The sequence below is a fragment of the Haliotis cracherodii genome, unplaced genomic scaffold, assembly GCF_022045235.1.
Source record: "Haliotis cracherodii isolate W230 unplaced genomic scaffold, xgHalCrac1.p SCAF_3, whole genome shotgun sequence".
NCBI lineage: Eukaryota > Metazoa > Mollusca > Gastropoda > Lepetellida > Haliotidae > Haliotis > Haliotis cracherodii.
In genome coordinates this window covers 25574103-25588510 of record NW_027266286.1, presented here as the reverse complement: position 1 = coordinate 25588510, position 14408 = coordinate 25574103, and the positions used below count along the sequence as shown (strand labels likewise).

Here is a 14408-nt window from a genome sequence, read left to right as displayed (position 1 = left end):
GTTTATATCTATATTTATTTGCTCAAGCAGACCATCTTAGATGGATCCATCTTCCTGAAGCAAGGGGGTTACGGGTAACTGACTATGAAACTAGGCTGGAATTCTGGAGTTACATTTTGGCTGGACTAATGAGTCTATGCATAGTCAATCAAAATCGCGTACGTAAACAACAGGAATTTCGGTCAACTAGAGGATTTGCAAAGTACCGTCAACTGGCACCACTAGATATTTTGCAAATCTTTTCATGTTTTTAATCAAGGTGCTCAAGTGATCTGATGCACTCCAGACCCGTTATATTACAATATAGATCTTGATTATCGATCAGATCGTCTTGACTGGGTGCCACCATTTGGTTTGAAGCAAATGCAATTGATATGAGAAGTGGAATCTGATTCGTCAATAGGAGGGACAAAGAAAGGACGCAACTTGCAACAGCCACTGGTGGCAATACGATCGAGCCTTGAAATTCCAGCCTAGTTCGGCAAGGGAAACTGGACTTATTTAGTCAGTTAACGCCCTTGCCATGGGAAAAGAAGACGGATCCGAAAAATAAAAAAGATACAAGTCTATCAATCCTGTAAAATGAAACTAACCTTGAAATAACATGATTAACTTTTATATAATAATTGATCAAATGCATTTATCTTATGTCGCTTTTAGAAGTGCATGTATGTAGTCCCTAGCCACTGCAAACCTCAGATAAAGCTTTTCAAAAACAAAACAATACACATGCTACATTAAACATCCTAATCATATATTATAAAGGCAGTTTAGCCATATTGCCATTTTATACCATTTTGCATCATTTTTTATAGATAATTACACATTTATCATTTGTGGTGTATTTCTGCGAGTTAACTTTCCAAATACAGCATTCAAACACCCATATTCAGCGGTAGAAACAAACAATTTCAGTCCACTAGTCCTTATAATGATAGCATATAGCAAAACCTTTAATTATTTCAAAATTCTACTAGTCCTTAGGATACCTTTACTATTGGGCAGTTTGGCAAGGACTATAGGACTAGTGCCAATTTCTAACCCTGATATTACATGTCTTTAAAGGAAAAAAACTTTTTTGGATTGCATTATACCCTGATCAATAAAATAAATAAATACATCAGATGATACATAAGTTTAGAAATACAGCAACAGTCTATGCCAAGCTCCGTTCAGCGATAGCCCGTGCACTGAGCTCTATACTCTTGCTGCCACCAGTCAAAGCTCCCCACTGGTACAGATGGCTACAACCATGCTTTGAGTTGAACTCGCAACCGACAGACTGCTGCGACCACGAATACTCTTACCATGCTTACCCCAGCTTAATTATTTTCTTTATTGGTCAATTTGTATTTTATTTCAACTGTTATGTCTATACTATTCACTATGATGGCATCCCCAGACCAACAAAAATATAAACATGACTACATTTGTGGAGAGACGTCAAATTTCAAGATTCTTGTAATGGCTGCTTCCACACTGAAGGCAGCAATGCTATCGAGAATGTAACGAAGGTGTCACGCACTGGGAAGGAGCTCGAGTCTATGCCTCAAGATAACGGAGATAGCTAATTGTTATTTAAGTGTTGAAAAGTTACTAGGCTTTTACACATTGGCAGTCTTGGCAAGTTTGATTTACCGTAAGTTATGTAAAGCCAATTTGGTTTGTCTACTTGCTCAGATTTGGTGATGTGTATCAACCAAGCTGTTCATGAATACTGAATTAATACACCAAAACAATGGCTCATTTTCATAAAGAGGCACTAATTACAAAGTCTAGACATAGATTGCAAATAGACTCTCTTTAGGTGATAACTATTTTAAAAGACCACTTGAATGAAACAACTTTTAGAATTTAGATTTAAAATTAAAACCTCAATCAAACAAGGAATGAGAACAAGGTTTATACAGATATGGAACACTAAAATTTAAGGCTTTTCAACATGTTCAAGGCTGCCAACTGTCTTTTTCAAGGCTTCTTTAGTTGGATTATAAGCCGTAGTCTGTCAATATTTTATTAAATCTAGCATACAATATCCTGTATATATTAGTTGTAAGACCTAAAAATCAGTATGACCATCATACATTTTCCGACAAAAAAAATAAATTAAGTCTGTTATGAATATTTCAGGGTCTTTGGCACACAAATCTATCCCCGTGATAAATCTCACTTAAACATCTTTGGTATGTAATGTTTTGGCTTTAATACTTTGATTAATAAGTATTTTCTCATTATATACAAGTTCAAGGCTTTTCAAGCTATTTTGGTTATTTTCAAGGCTTTAAATTTAAACGGGAACAAAATCATTGAAATCACTCAAATGTTCAGAAGAAATATACTGACGACATATTCAGAGAAAAATACAATGAAAGCTCTGTCATATGTGATATCATCTGTGGGACTTTATAGCCCAATACTAACATGACAACATGTCTTACACAAACAGTCCATGCATTAATCATAAAATTCACGCCACTCAAACCTAAAACCCTCTCTAAGGTTAAGTAAAGAAAAGAATTTATGGATGAACAACTTCTTTATTACAATTAAGAGCTAACAAAGGCTCTGCTCTTAATTGTAATAAAGAAGTCATTCATCCATAAATTCTTATCCTTACTTAGCTTTTAATTGTAATAAAGAAGTCGTTCATCCATAAATTCTTATCCGTACCTAGCTCTTAATTGTAATAAAGAAGTTGTTCATCCATGAATTCTTATCCTTACTTAGTACTTCAAAATGCCTATCAAAGAAGTCACTCAAAGTAAATAAAATCATTCTTAAACACCCTACCATATCAATATATGTGCCCTACAAAAGTTATCGCAACCCAATCAACTCTTAGCATGTTTTAAGTATACACATCTAAAAACAAAAACCTACCACATCAATATATGTGATGGACATGATACTATTTGGATCCAGTACACAAAATGTCTGCATATTAATGTGGATGACTAGACATCTCCATTAATTTGCAGCGTCATTGCAGTATGCTAATTGCCCATGTTAATTCTAAGCCAGGGGCAGACATATTTAGAGTTACCTCCCTTGAATGCAACTTGCCAACACTGCTTGATATTGATTGGGGATGTTTTTCTTGTGATTCTAACCCTGTTTATTCATGAATTGCTTCTTTATAAAATTACAGCCTAGCTTCAGTAAACATAGAAACACCACATCTGAACAAAATAGCACAATACTTTAAAAATGTCTTCTTCGACATTTTTAGTTGGCAAATCAAAATGATAACTTGATACAAACAATTTCTTCTGTGAAAACAGACAATAACTATCAAAGACACAAAAATAACCTTTATGATTCAGAAAACATATTAGGTTGGAAGGGTAATCTAGTGGTGCAAAGACCCGGGTTTGTTCCAACATGGTTACAATGTGTGGAGCCTATTTCTAGTGTCTTCTGTCGTGATATTGCTAAATATACAATTATGTAAAAAAATACCAACCCATTGTAGAGTGAAGTATTTTTTAATGAAAAAAATCAGTTAACATATCAAATATATTTTGTATATACAATTACTTTATTACACGAATATCAGAATGTGACATCAGCCACTAGTATGAAGTCTGAATCTACTTAAATTTCAGTTGTTCTAGTAAGCTCTGTTACTAAAGCATTGTGCTCGTTAGATAAGCACCTGTTGATATTAACTGTTTGGTAGGGCAATGTTAATGGTGTACGGAAAGAAGAGAACACACATACCATTTTCGATGTTATTAGCGCCCCAGGTGCTTAGAAAATTGACAGTGGTGCCTTTAAAAAACGTACACAATTTAAATGTGTTTTCAGAGATCGAGTGGTAATGGACAACTCAGTTCAGACGTTGATGAAACTGACACTTTCTATATAATAGTTATTGGGCAATAATATACCCATTCTGCCCTTCTGTTTTCTGTACAAATAAATCTTTAATATACACAAGTAAATATGGACAGTCATGTAACTTTTCAGTCTTAGTATTGGGTGCTTATAAAGATTAAGATTAATACAGCTCTGTCAAGAAGCTGGAGCTGGGTCACAGGAGCAATTTCCCCTGATACCAGTAACCTGATTATGTTAAGTTATGTTCGGTAATGAGTGGGATGGGGATGAAAATCTGAGACCAATATGTATCAGCTAGGGCTGGGACGATACACCATCTGTGCGATCCCATATGTATCACGATACGTTGCTCACTATCCGATATGTATCACGATACTTTGCTCACTATCCAATATGTATCACAATACTTGGCTCACTATCCGATATGTATCGCGATACTTTGCTCAATATCCAATATGTATCACAATACTTTTCTCACTATCCGATAAGTATCACAATACTTTGCTCACTATCCGATACGTATCACGATACTTTGTTCACTATCCGATACGTATCACAATACTTTGTTCACTATCCGATACGTATCACAGTACTTTGCTCACTATCTGATATGTATCACAATACTTTGCTCACTATCCGATACGTATCACGATACTTTGTTCACTATCCGATACGTATCACAATACTTTGCTCACTATCTGATATGTATCACGATACTTTGCTCACTATCCGATACGTATCACGATACTTTGTTCACTATCCGATATGTATCACGATACTTTGCTCAATATCCGATACGTATCACGATACTTGCCTGTGCTCGCCTGTGCTTAAGCCATCTTTTTCATAGACAGGATGGTCATAAACCTGGCACCCAGCCGAATTACAGTTTGTATTGCCAGGTATGGTGAAAGGATGAAAATATTTATGCTTTCACTACTATTGAAGCAAACAGTTAACAGGTAATAATCAATATTACTTAGTGTGCGACTCTGATCGATACTTCTATCAAGAAGTTAAAAATCACAATCCACCATTTCTGTGGACTGTCACCCCACTACTAATACACACATCAAAAGTAGGTCTTATCTAAAACACAATCAGATATCCAATACCATTCCACTTTGGGGGAATGATGACAATTTGCGCTCTCCACTCTCACAAGCAAGGACAGTAATATCCGTTATTTGATGGAGTCTTTAAATCTGTTGCCACTGCACAGAATGGAATTATAATCAATAATCAAGTAATTCCTCTTAACGACTCCCCACAGACTTGTCTTATGTAAGACAATAGAAATATAGATGCAGATTATTTAATCAATATAAACCCAATTCCGACCATCTTTACAAGCTTCTTAACAAATTGTACAGACTCCTATAGATCAAGTTTTAACGAGGGCTGCAGCAAGAAATGCTATATTATAGTAATTATGCAGGCCTCCAGGTAATCTTTCAAGCCATTTAGCATTTGCTCACAAGTCATCACTCACCTTGTGTATTGACAGTTTTCTGTGGGCATTCAGTTTATTTTTACCTTCCATCCAGTCTACTGGGTATTTTTGACACTAACGAGTAGACATTTTTCTTAAATATTTCACCTTTAAATGCTGTTTCAGGTAACTTCTCATTTATATCCATTTGTCGTCTGCCCCAAGTGTGTTTATCTAAATAACCGAATCTGGACCAGACAATCCAATGATTGACATCATGAGCATCAATCCACGCAATTGGGATACAATGACATGCATCAACGAAGTCAACGAGCCTTACCACCCGATTCCCTTAGTTGCCTCTTATAACCATAACAAGCATAGTCACCTTTCACGGCAAGCATTGGTTGCTGAAGACCTATTCCACCCGGGTATCTACACAGGTCGACCCAAGTGTAACGTGATGCACAAACAAACAGCTATATACCTGTCTGAATAACAATTAGCATGACAAGTGAAGCGTTGCGCCTTTTTATGCATTATTCACAGCGTAGAGACCATAATGTGTAATGCCTGCATCCAATCAGTAAAAATCTGTGAAGATACAGGCATGCAAGTTGAAAACAATAAAATGGGTAATCAAACTGTTTTTAATTTTTCATGTGTATTTGTATGCAAGCAAATCCTATATAATTGAGTAATGGTGATATTTTTTGCATCTTTTACACAACTAAACAGCTTATCTGAAGCTCTGTATTGATAATATTTGCTTGTTGTTTAACACTGCACTCAGTAATATTCCAGCTATGACGCAGTCTGTAAATAATCAAGTCTGGAGCAGACAATCCAGAGATTGACATCATGAGCACCGATCCACGCAATTGGGATACAATGATGTGTATCAACCATGTCAGCGAGTCTCACGACCCGATCCCATATGTCGCCACATACGGTATTGATAATAGATATGAGGTCTAGATACTAAGTGATCATTCCTGAACTGCTCCTCTGCTGAAAATTTTAAATTCTTCAATCACAAAAATTATTAGAAGGCTATCCGTGATATTGTCAGCACTCAATTATACTTTGAAAGTTATAATTTCCCATCAAACTTTCTTAATTTGGGAAAAGAAGGTATCCATGTGTATTTCCACACTGCGTCTCCATTTTCAATCAAGAAAATCAGCATTGTACATGTTGAATGCAAGAACATGGACATTCTCTCTGAATTGGTCAACATTATTCATTGAAAGTTACCTGCTATACAGTCTCCCTCATGTATAATATTGAAAATACCTTCTTAATCTTACCAAGTGCCATTCATTTTTATTTTGCAAAGTTCAGAAAACTGACTAAGGGTTTGCTAAATTTGGGATCCCTTCTCAGTCCAAAAAACAGAATCTGTGGAGCACTAGTTTCCCCTATTTCTACCCCTAATCTGGAGACCCCAACCCTGAACTTTTTCCTCCTTTGCCTAAAGCTGCAAGATAGATTTTATCAAATTATCCCCATCCCTGTTTTGTCTGTATTTCATGCTATGAGCATGTGATGAGGGCCGTCTGCAACGTTAGCATTTAGTCAAAAGCCTGAGTCTAGTCAAATTCTGTTCAGTGCAGTAAGATCAGCAAATAAAATACCATACGCAAACAGTAAACTTTACTAAAAATGATGCTAAGAACCAAGTTTGGGCCAGTAGACTCAAACGCTTGGGGCACAAATGACATAGTAGTTGAAATTTGCTGTGCTTCTCTATAAGCAAACCTGTCATCTTAATTTGAAAGCAGGTTTACTCTAAACGTAATTACTCCCACACTCATAGTCTTTCTGCTGCCAACGTCACAACTTTTATCAAATACTGGTGTTTCATCATCTCCACATATTTATTAAAACATTGGGTCAGTGTATAAAACGAAAATACTTTTTTTTAGCAGAATTACATTCAAGAGCTCTTAAAATTATCTAGTGGCAAAAACTTTAATCATTTTGGAAAGATGAAAAGTAACAGTGTACTTCACTTCCCATATTGAGCTTCTGAAGTTAGAAAAAATACTTAAAATCATATTTTCCACCATAATGAATTATGGGAGAATGGATCTGTAAACAAAACACTCCATAAATCCTGCCTAACCTTGTGTACAGTTATTTGCTGAGAAAATAGCCACAGCAACCTACGTCTTAACTCTCCAGGCAAGGAAGTTCCACCACACTGAGTCATGTGAACCTGATGTTTCCTCTCCAAGTGTCAGAGTCTAGCATCATGTGAAAGTCATGCATCACATGCGAGTTAGTGTTAGGGTTCTCATAGGCCAAAAACAAAACTACTTGTGTTTCAGGTACAGTAAACTACGGTTATAACGAACTCAACATGCTCAAAGCAACCACCCATTTTAGTTTGTAATAACCGTTGTTCGTTATAAGCATATATATACAGCATATATGCAACACATGGCCGGGGCTAACAAGTACCGGTAAGTTTGTTATATCGGTCAGTTCATTATATGCGTGTTCATTATAACCATAGTTTACTGTAACCATGGTAACACGACCAACCCATTGTTTCACTTGCGTCCCCAAATGTATTTATCCCAGCTGGTAACAGCTATCAAGAAACATATATTTTACATTGACACAAAAATTACATGTTTTTGCACATTATCATTGCTGTATCTGTTTTGACCTACCAAAGTGAGAAACACTGTGATTAACATAACTTCCAAACAAGCCATCTGTGTCAAACATTATTAAATGAAATACTAATTGAAATAAACCTCCATCCAATGACCGATACTTGTTCTTGCAAATGTGTTTTCTTGGCCTTACCTATCATGTCTATTTGCAGCAACACCCAACCTGTGCCAGAAAGTGCTGGCCCAGAGTGCATGTTCTGTGGGCACCAAAAGCCATCAAATAAAATCATTCTCATCATGTTCATCAGCAGCCTATTTTCAAAATGATCAGGTCTCCAGGGTCCACTTGCACAAAATGACCTTGGCGCTACGACAATAGTAACTCCCACACTTTAACATACAAATACCACAAAGTCACAGCCGGTTATAGGATTATGTCAGACATAACAGCAATAGAAACTAACATGTTTAGTCCAATAGCCCTTATAATGATAAAAAAATAGCAAAACCCTTTAAAGTGGTAAATTTCTGTTACTTGTTATGATACCTTAACTATTGGGCAAGGTATATAAGACTAGTGCCAATTTCTGTCACTGTATAAAGGATGCAAATTGCAGAGAGAATGAGTGAGTATGGTTTTACGCCGCTTTTAGCAATATTCCAGCAATATCATGGCGGGGGACACCAGAAATGGGCTTCACACATTGTACCCATGTCGGGAATCGAACCCGGGTCTTCGGCGTGACGAGCGAACGCTTTAACCACTAGGCTACCCGACGCTAAGATCACTCTGGGCAAACTTAACAGAAATCTCTTTTGACATTGAGAGCTATTATCAAAAACGTGTACATCAAGTAACTGTCCAAATATCAATTTATGTACCATTATAACCTACGACCATTTAGTATAATAATTAGATCATATTTTGTGCTGCCTTTCACCAACCACTGTCATAAATGTGTTATTATTTAGACAGACAAGTGGGTGAGTGAGTTGGGTGTAACGCCACTTTTAACAGTATTCCAGCCATATCACGGCGTGTCAGCTTAATGTGGGAGGAAAGCCCAATGTGATGCAGGTCTCAGACGTTTACTACTTCGGTGAAACCCACGAGCACAGGTATCATGCTGACAAACCTTGAAACATAATCGGGGCAAACCATAGGTTTCTGTGCTAGCTCACTGAGATACCATGCCGCAGTTTAACATAAATACCCCACTCAGATACAATATACTGACTCCGACCAGTCCTTGTTACAGCCCCTTAATGCCCAGCGCCAGACAAGGTAACAACAAGTACCAACTTTTAACGTCTTTTGTTGGCGCGGCCGGGGATCAAACCCCCGACCTTCCACTCTCCAGGCGGACGCTCTACCACTAGACCACGGAGGCGGTCTCTACAAGATGATGCCAAAAGACAGGTTTGACCTACCAGACTAAACGATTTTGTCCCAGATCACTGCGGAAACATGATATTAATTACACACAAACGTTATTAATTTCTCAAATACTATTGTATATATTGTATGAGTATGCTGAGTCTATGCTCTCAAAACATGGTACTCTTTACTGATAGAATGCATAGGCTAAGAATCAGCTGTTGCTTAAAATCAAAAGGTATACTGTCTTTCTACCACACATGGGGAACATCAGTCCTTAATTTACCAGTCTAATCCTAACTATATTTCACTTGTTTCGTTTATTTGTTGTTTAACGATGCACTCAGCAATATTCCAGCTACATGACGGCGGTCTGTAAATGATCAAGTCTGGACCAGACAATCCAGTGATTGACATCATGAGCATCGATCCGCGCAATTGGGATACAGTGACATGAATCAACCAAGTCAACGAGCCTGACCACCCATAAATCACCTCTAACGACAAGCATAGTCACCGTAAGCATGGGTTGCTGAAGACCTAGTCTACCCTGGATCTTCACAAGTCATATTTTACTTTTAAATATCCAGTACTGTTTTAACATAAGAAGCGTCCTGGGCTCTTCAAAATTGGACACATGAAAATAATGACTGTAATGTAAGTTTTCTGTATTTGTTGGTGAATCTAATAAATATTACTTACAGATTGGTCTAGAAGCTAGTCGGGTTGGAGCTGGGGGGTGATGGTTTATTGGAGCAGACAGCTTAATACAGATAATATGTTATATACCAGAAGCAGAGAATGGACTCTGATCTAGAGATACAACATGGATTTGAACCATCAGTTTCATTGTTGCTACTGACAACTTAATCATTGTTTGAATACAATGTCTCAAACAGGATACAATCAAAATAACCTCCTGCCAATGATCACTAGTTCTCAGATTTTAAAATCATCACAGGTTGTTAAAAAATAGCACCCAGAAAACATTGATCATACATAACAGACATTTTCACTCCGTCCTACAAATATGATGTCTATTTCTGATATTTCATAATTTGTTTAAAGTTAGAAATGTCTTCAATATATTCATTGTAATAAATATCAAAAACATTATTAAGAAAGACAATTTAACAAACAATACTGATAACTGGGCCGTGTAAGTCACAATACATGATAACTTTATATATCATCATTTGATCATAATACACGGAAATATACACAATAATCTAAATTGTAAATCAGAGAAGTACTAGTTCTTGTAAATCATACACAGTGCTACATGTATTAACCAACATTCGCTCATAAATAGAAGACAATTTTTCAAAGAAAATTATTAACTGTCATTTCCATTGAAGATGATTATGATCACAAAACTATCTTCATGAAGAAGCCACAAGTTTCAAGCAAAATAATTATTCCCCAAACAAACTGTCACAATTCATGAGTGCGGAGCAAAATAATCCAATCGAATCAACTCTTTCAATACAGCCAGCAATTTTCTATGTACCCAAATTGTGTACGATTTAATTAATACACCAAGCAGCTGATCAAATATGCCTATCTACATTAAGCGTCAAAAACAAAGACTGAAAATAAGGACATTATATACCCATTGCTTGTCTGATTTCTATGGTTTAATTATTACAATAATTCATTAACATACAAAATCAAAATAAATGTCCTGTAATACCACAGTTCATGGCTAGCAAAATAAATCAAATATTGCTGAGTAAATAAAAGGTTCCAACACTGTTATCATTCTGACACTTGAAATGTATCATGTTACAACATTATGCAAATGAGGTATATTTACACACATATCAGCTGTTTCAAGGTTATATATTCTGTTTGTTACATAATAATATTCAGTTCTCAATCTTCTCTGAAATTATTCCATCCATGATAAATCATAACCAACAATACATAGAAAAGTAGAAATTATTAATGTGTAAACAAACAGATAAATCCTTCTTTCCATAAAATGCATTGATTAAAATGCACATTATGTTTCAGAGAGAATCTCATAACTTTCCTATCAGGACAGTGATTTTGTCCGTATGAAAATAGATGTCACCCTATGTTTAAGTAAATTAAGGGTGTAATATTATCTGATATCACTCGTATATATATATATGTTCACTTCCTCAAAGATTTATGCATATTTGATGATGTCATGGATGTGTTTATTTGCAACACCATAATAAATTAAAGCTCTCGGGAGATAAATATTTTGACACCGTTCACTTATTTACTGAAATACACACAACAGACCCTCCCCTTTAAATCCGATTTCGTTTCATAAGAAATCCATGACATGACAAGCCTACTTGTCAGATCGCAGAAGTGAAATGGCAGTCTGCTCGACAATTATCCTCGAAAAATGTCAAAACAACATAGATTTTGAGGGGATCGGGGCAAGCGAGTGTGTGAATGTACCCATATTTTGACACAACGTGTAACTGACATGTAAATAAATGACACTGAAACATGAATTGGTCGAAAATACATTGACAACAAACAATTATTCAAAGGATACATTCGGAGTGACCCAGATTTTGTTCCGATTGCTAAAATATGTTGAACAGGATCAAACGCAACGGCAGTTGGTTGGAATGGGAAACCGTGTCTAACAGTCTGCAAAATAAAACAGCATCGTGACATACCATATTTGAGATTATTCTCAAATGCACGTCCGCGAAATTGAAAATACTCAATCGATTTCAACAGTATGAGACCCACCTTGCAGACTTGAAAATGCTCGGACCGTAGCGATTCCTCTATCTCCATCTCGGCCTTCGGGGGTGTGCTCACGGACGATCTAAGCCCGTCAAGCACACCCTTCAAGGTAAATCGTTTTCCTTTAACTGTCGACATATTTGTAATAATCGTCAAATATCCTCATGTTTACGAATTTCCACCCTCCAAATCGCCATTTCTAGGCTACTGCTAGCCTCAATATATCCTGACACGGCTGTGGAAGCCCGGATGTAGACCCAGCAATCCTCTACACGGAAAGGGCTGCGGTGCTGATGTGCACTCGCACATAGATTATTCCAAGACAAAAACAGCAGGCGACGGAAAAATCACTTTTCACATTTTAAGGACAAGTATTTTGAAAACAGATTCAGCCAAACCTGTCCCTAATATATATCAGGCAGGGCGATGACAGCGAGGCGAGCGAGTGAAAATTAATATGAGCGTTCACTGTGTTTCTGCTAAGATTCGGAGCTTGCAATATTCTCGTTCCAACGCCTGGAAACCGATCAATCAGTAGTATCTGGCGTAATCGCTATTTTTTTCTTTGTGCGTATATTGAATCTAACGTTCTTATTTAATGCTAATATGTTCCAAATTAGGAGAATATTTTACATTAACGAGTTTCTTTTCGTCAGTTTGCTACAATTTATTCTGGTAATTTCCGTATGAATCAGTAATTAGTTCACAACGGGATTAAATGGGATAGCGTCAAATGTACCATAAGATACAGTGTTATGTATATTGTTGAAAAATGAATTCTAAGTACAAGCTATTGTATGAATGTTTAGCTTTATGTAATGGAAATCCTCACGAGAAAATTAAGTCGATGTTCACTTATTGTATTTGTTTTTTGGTTGTTGTTTTTTGGTTTGTTTTGGTTTTTTGGGGGATGTTTATGTTTATATTATGATATACTGTAAAGACTATTTAACCCATCAGATCCATTAAGTATTATATAGTATTGTAGATATACATTTTGTTAGGCAGTATCTATCACCGCTCGAACATATACACGCAACTCAACCAGGTAAGGACGCAATCCTTCCATTTAGAGTGGGCCTCTATTAGGTTTTGTTTGTTTGTTGTTTAACACCGCACTTAGCTATATATTGCAGCTATTTGACGGCGGTAGGTATAAATGATCGAGTCTGGGCCAGACAACCCAGTGATTAGCATCACAAGCCACGCAACTAGGATACAATATGACAAGCAATGAACCAGGTCACCGCATCTGAGCACCCGATCCATTTAGTCGCCTAGCTCTAACGACAAGCATAGGTTTCTGAGGACCTGTATTTTTACCCTAAACCTCACGGGCCCGTCTTGTAAAAGGATTCTAAGAGACGGGTCTGTGTGGGAGGTTTTGAAAAAAGGGCCGGGTCAGCTATATTTACTGATTTCATCCCGTTCGGTGTTCACACCATAGAGTGTTCTATACTAAACGAGACCCGTGAAGATCCGGGCTAGAATAGGTCTTCAGCAACCCATGCTTGCTGTAAAAGGTGACTATGCTGGCAACCAACCAACTATACTCAACGATTACCTGTTGGAACCATACAAATTAAGGTCGGGTATGTAAGCCGACCTCCAGAACACGAGCTGGGTCTACAGTGGTTTGAAATTAAGTTGGTTGGTTTGTTGTTTAACGCCGCACTCAGCAATATTCCAGCTTTATGACGACGGTCTGTAAATAATCGAGTCTGGACCAGACAATCCAGTCATTAGTATCATAAGCATCGATCCACGCCATTGGGGTCGATGACATGCATCAACCAAGTCAGAGCACCTGACCACCCGGTCCCGTTAGTCGCCTCTTACGACAAGCATTGTCACCTTTTACGGTAAGCATTGATTGCTGAAGACCTACTCCCCCCGGAATCTTTACTATACTGTACCTTTACGAAACACTTCGTCATCTTTGCAGATTATTCAAAATAGATTACATTTCTGTTTTCTAAAACAAAACAAACGAGTTTGAGAGAGTTGCGTTTTGTCACGTCGCCAGAGAGCATGTCGCTCTCTATAGTCTTTCTCCCAGACCCCTTAGAAAATACATTAAAAAGAAATCCAACTCAAGTCTAAAAAGATTGGGCATGAAATTAAGCATTGTTCTGGCCTCCATATGTTTTTTTTTTTATTATTTTGTAGATGTTTTTATTAATAAGATAGAACAGCTTCCGTAGTCTAGTGGTAGAGCGTCCGCCCGGAGAGCGGAAGGTCCGGGGTTCGATCCCCGACCGCGTCATACCAAAAGACGTTAAAAGATGGTACTTGTTGTTAACCTGTCTGGCGCCCGGCATTAAGGGGTAAAATTAGGACTGGTTGGCTGGTCAGTATACTGTGTCTGAGTGGGGTATTCATGTTAAACTGC

The 14408-nt window shown here is 37.2% G+C and overlaps 1 protein-coding gene across 11 annotated transcripts in view; it reads right to left on the bottom strand.

Moving 5' to 3' along the window:
- LOC139474163 (syntaxin-binding protein 5-like) overlaps positions 1–12283 on the bottom strand; it is a 142374-nt gene extending 130091 nt beyond the window's left edge. For all 11 annotated transcript variants that reach the window (XM_071257050.1, XM_071257053.1, XM_071257052.1 and 8 more), the window contains exons 1-2: positions 12020–12283; positions 11817–11914 (exon numbers count right to left, since the gene is read on the bottom strand). In XM_071257050.1, coding sequence (XP_071113151.1) covers positions 11817–11914; positions 12020–12154 — 233 coding nt within the window. In that variant the 5' untranslated portion in view covers positions 12155–12283. The remainder of the gene's footprint in view (positions 1–11816; positions 11915–12019) is intronic.
- Positions 12284–14408: the final 2125 nt, after the last annotated feature.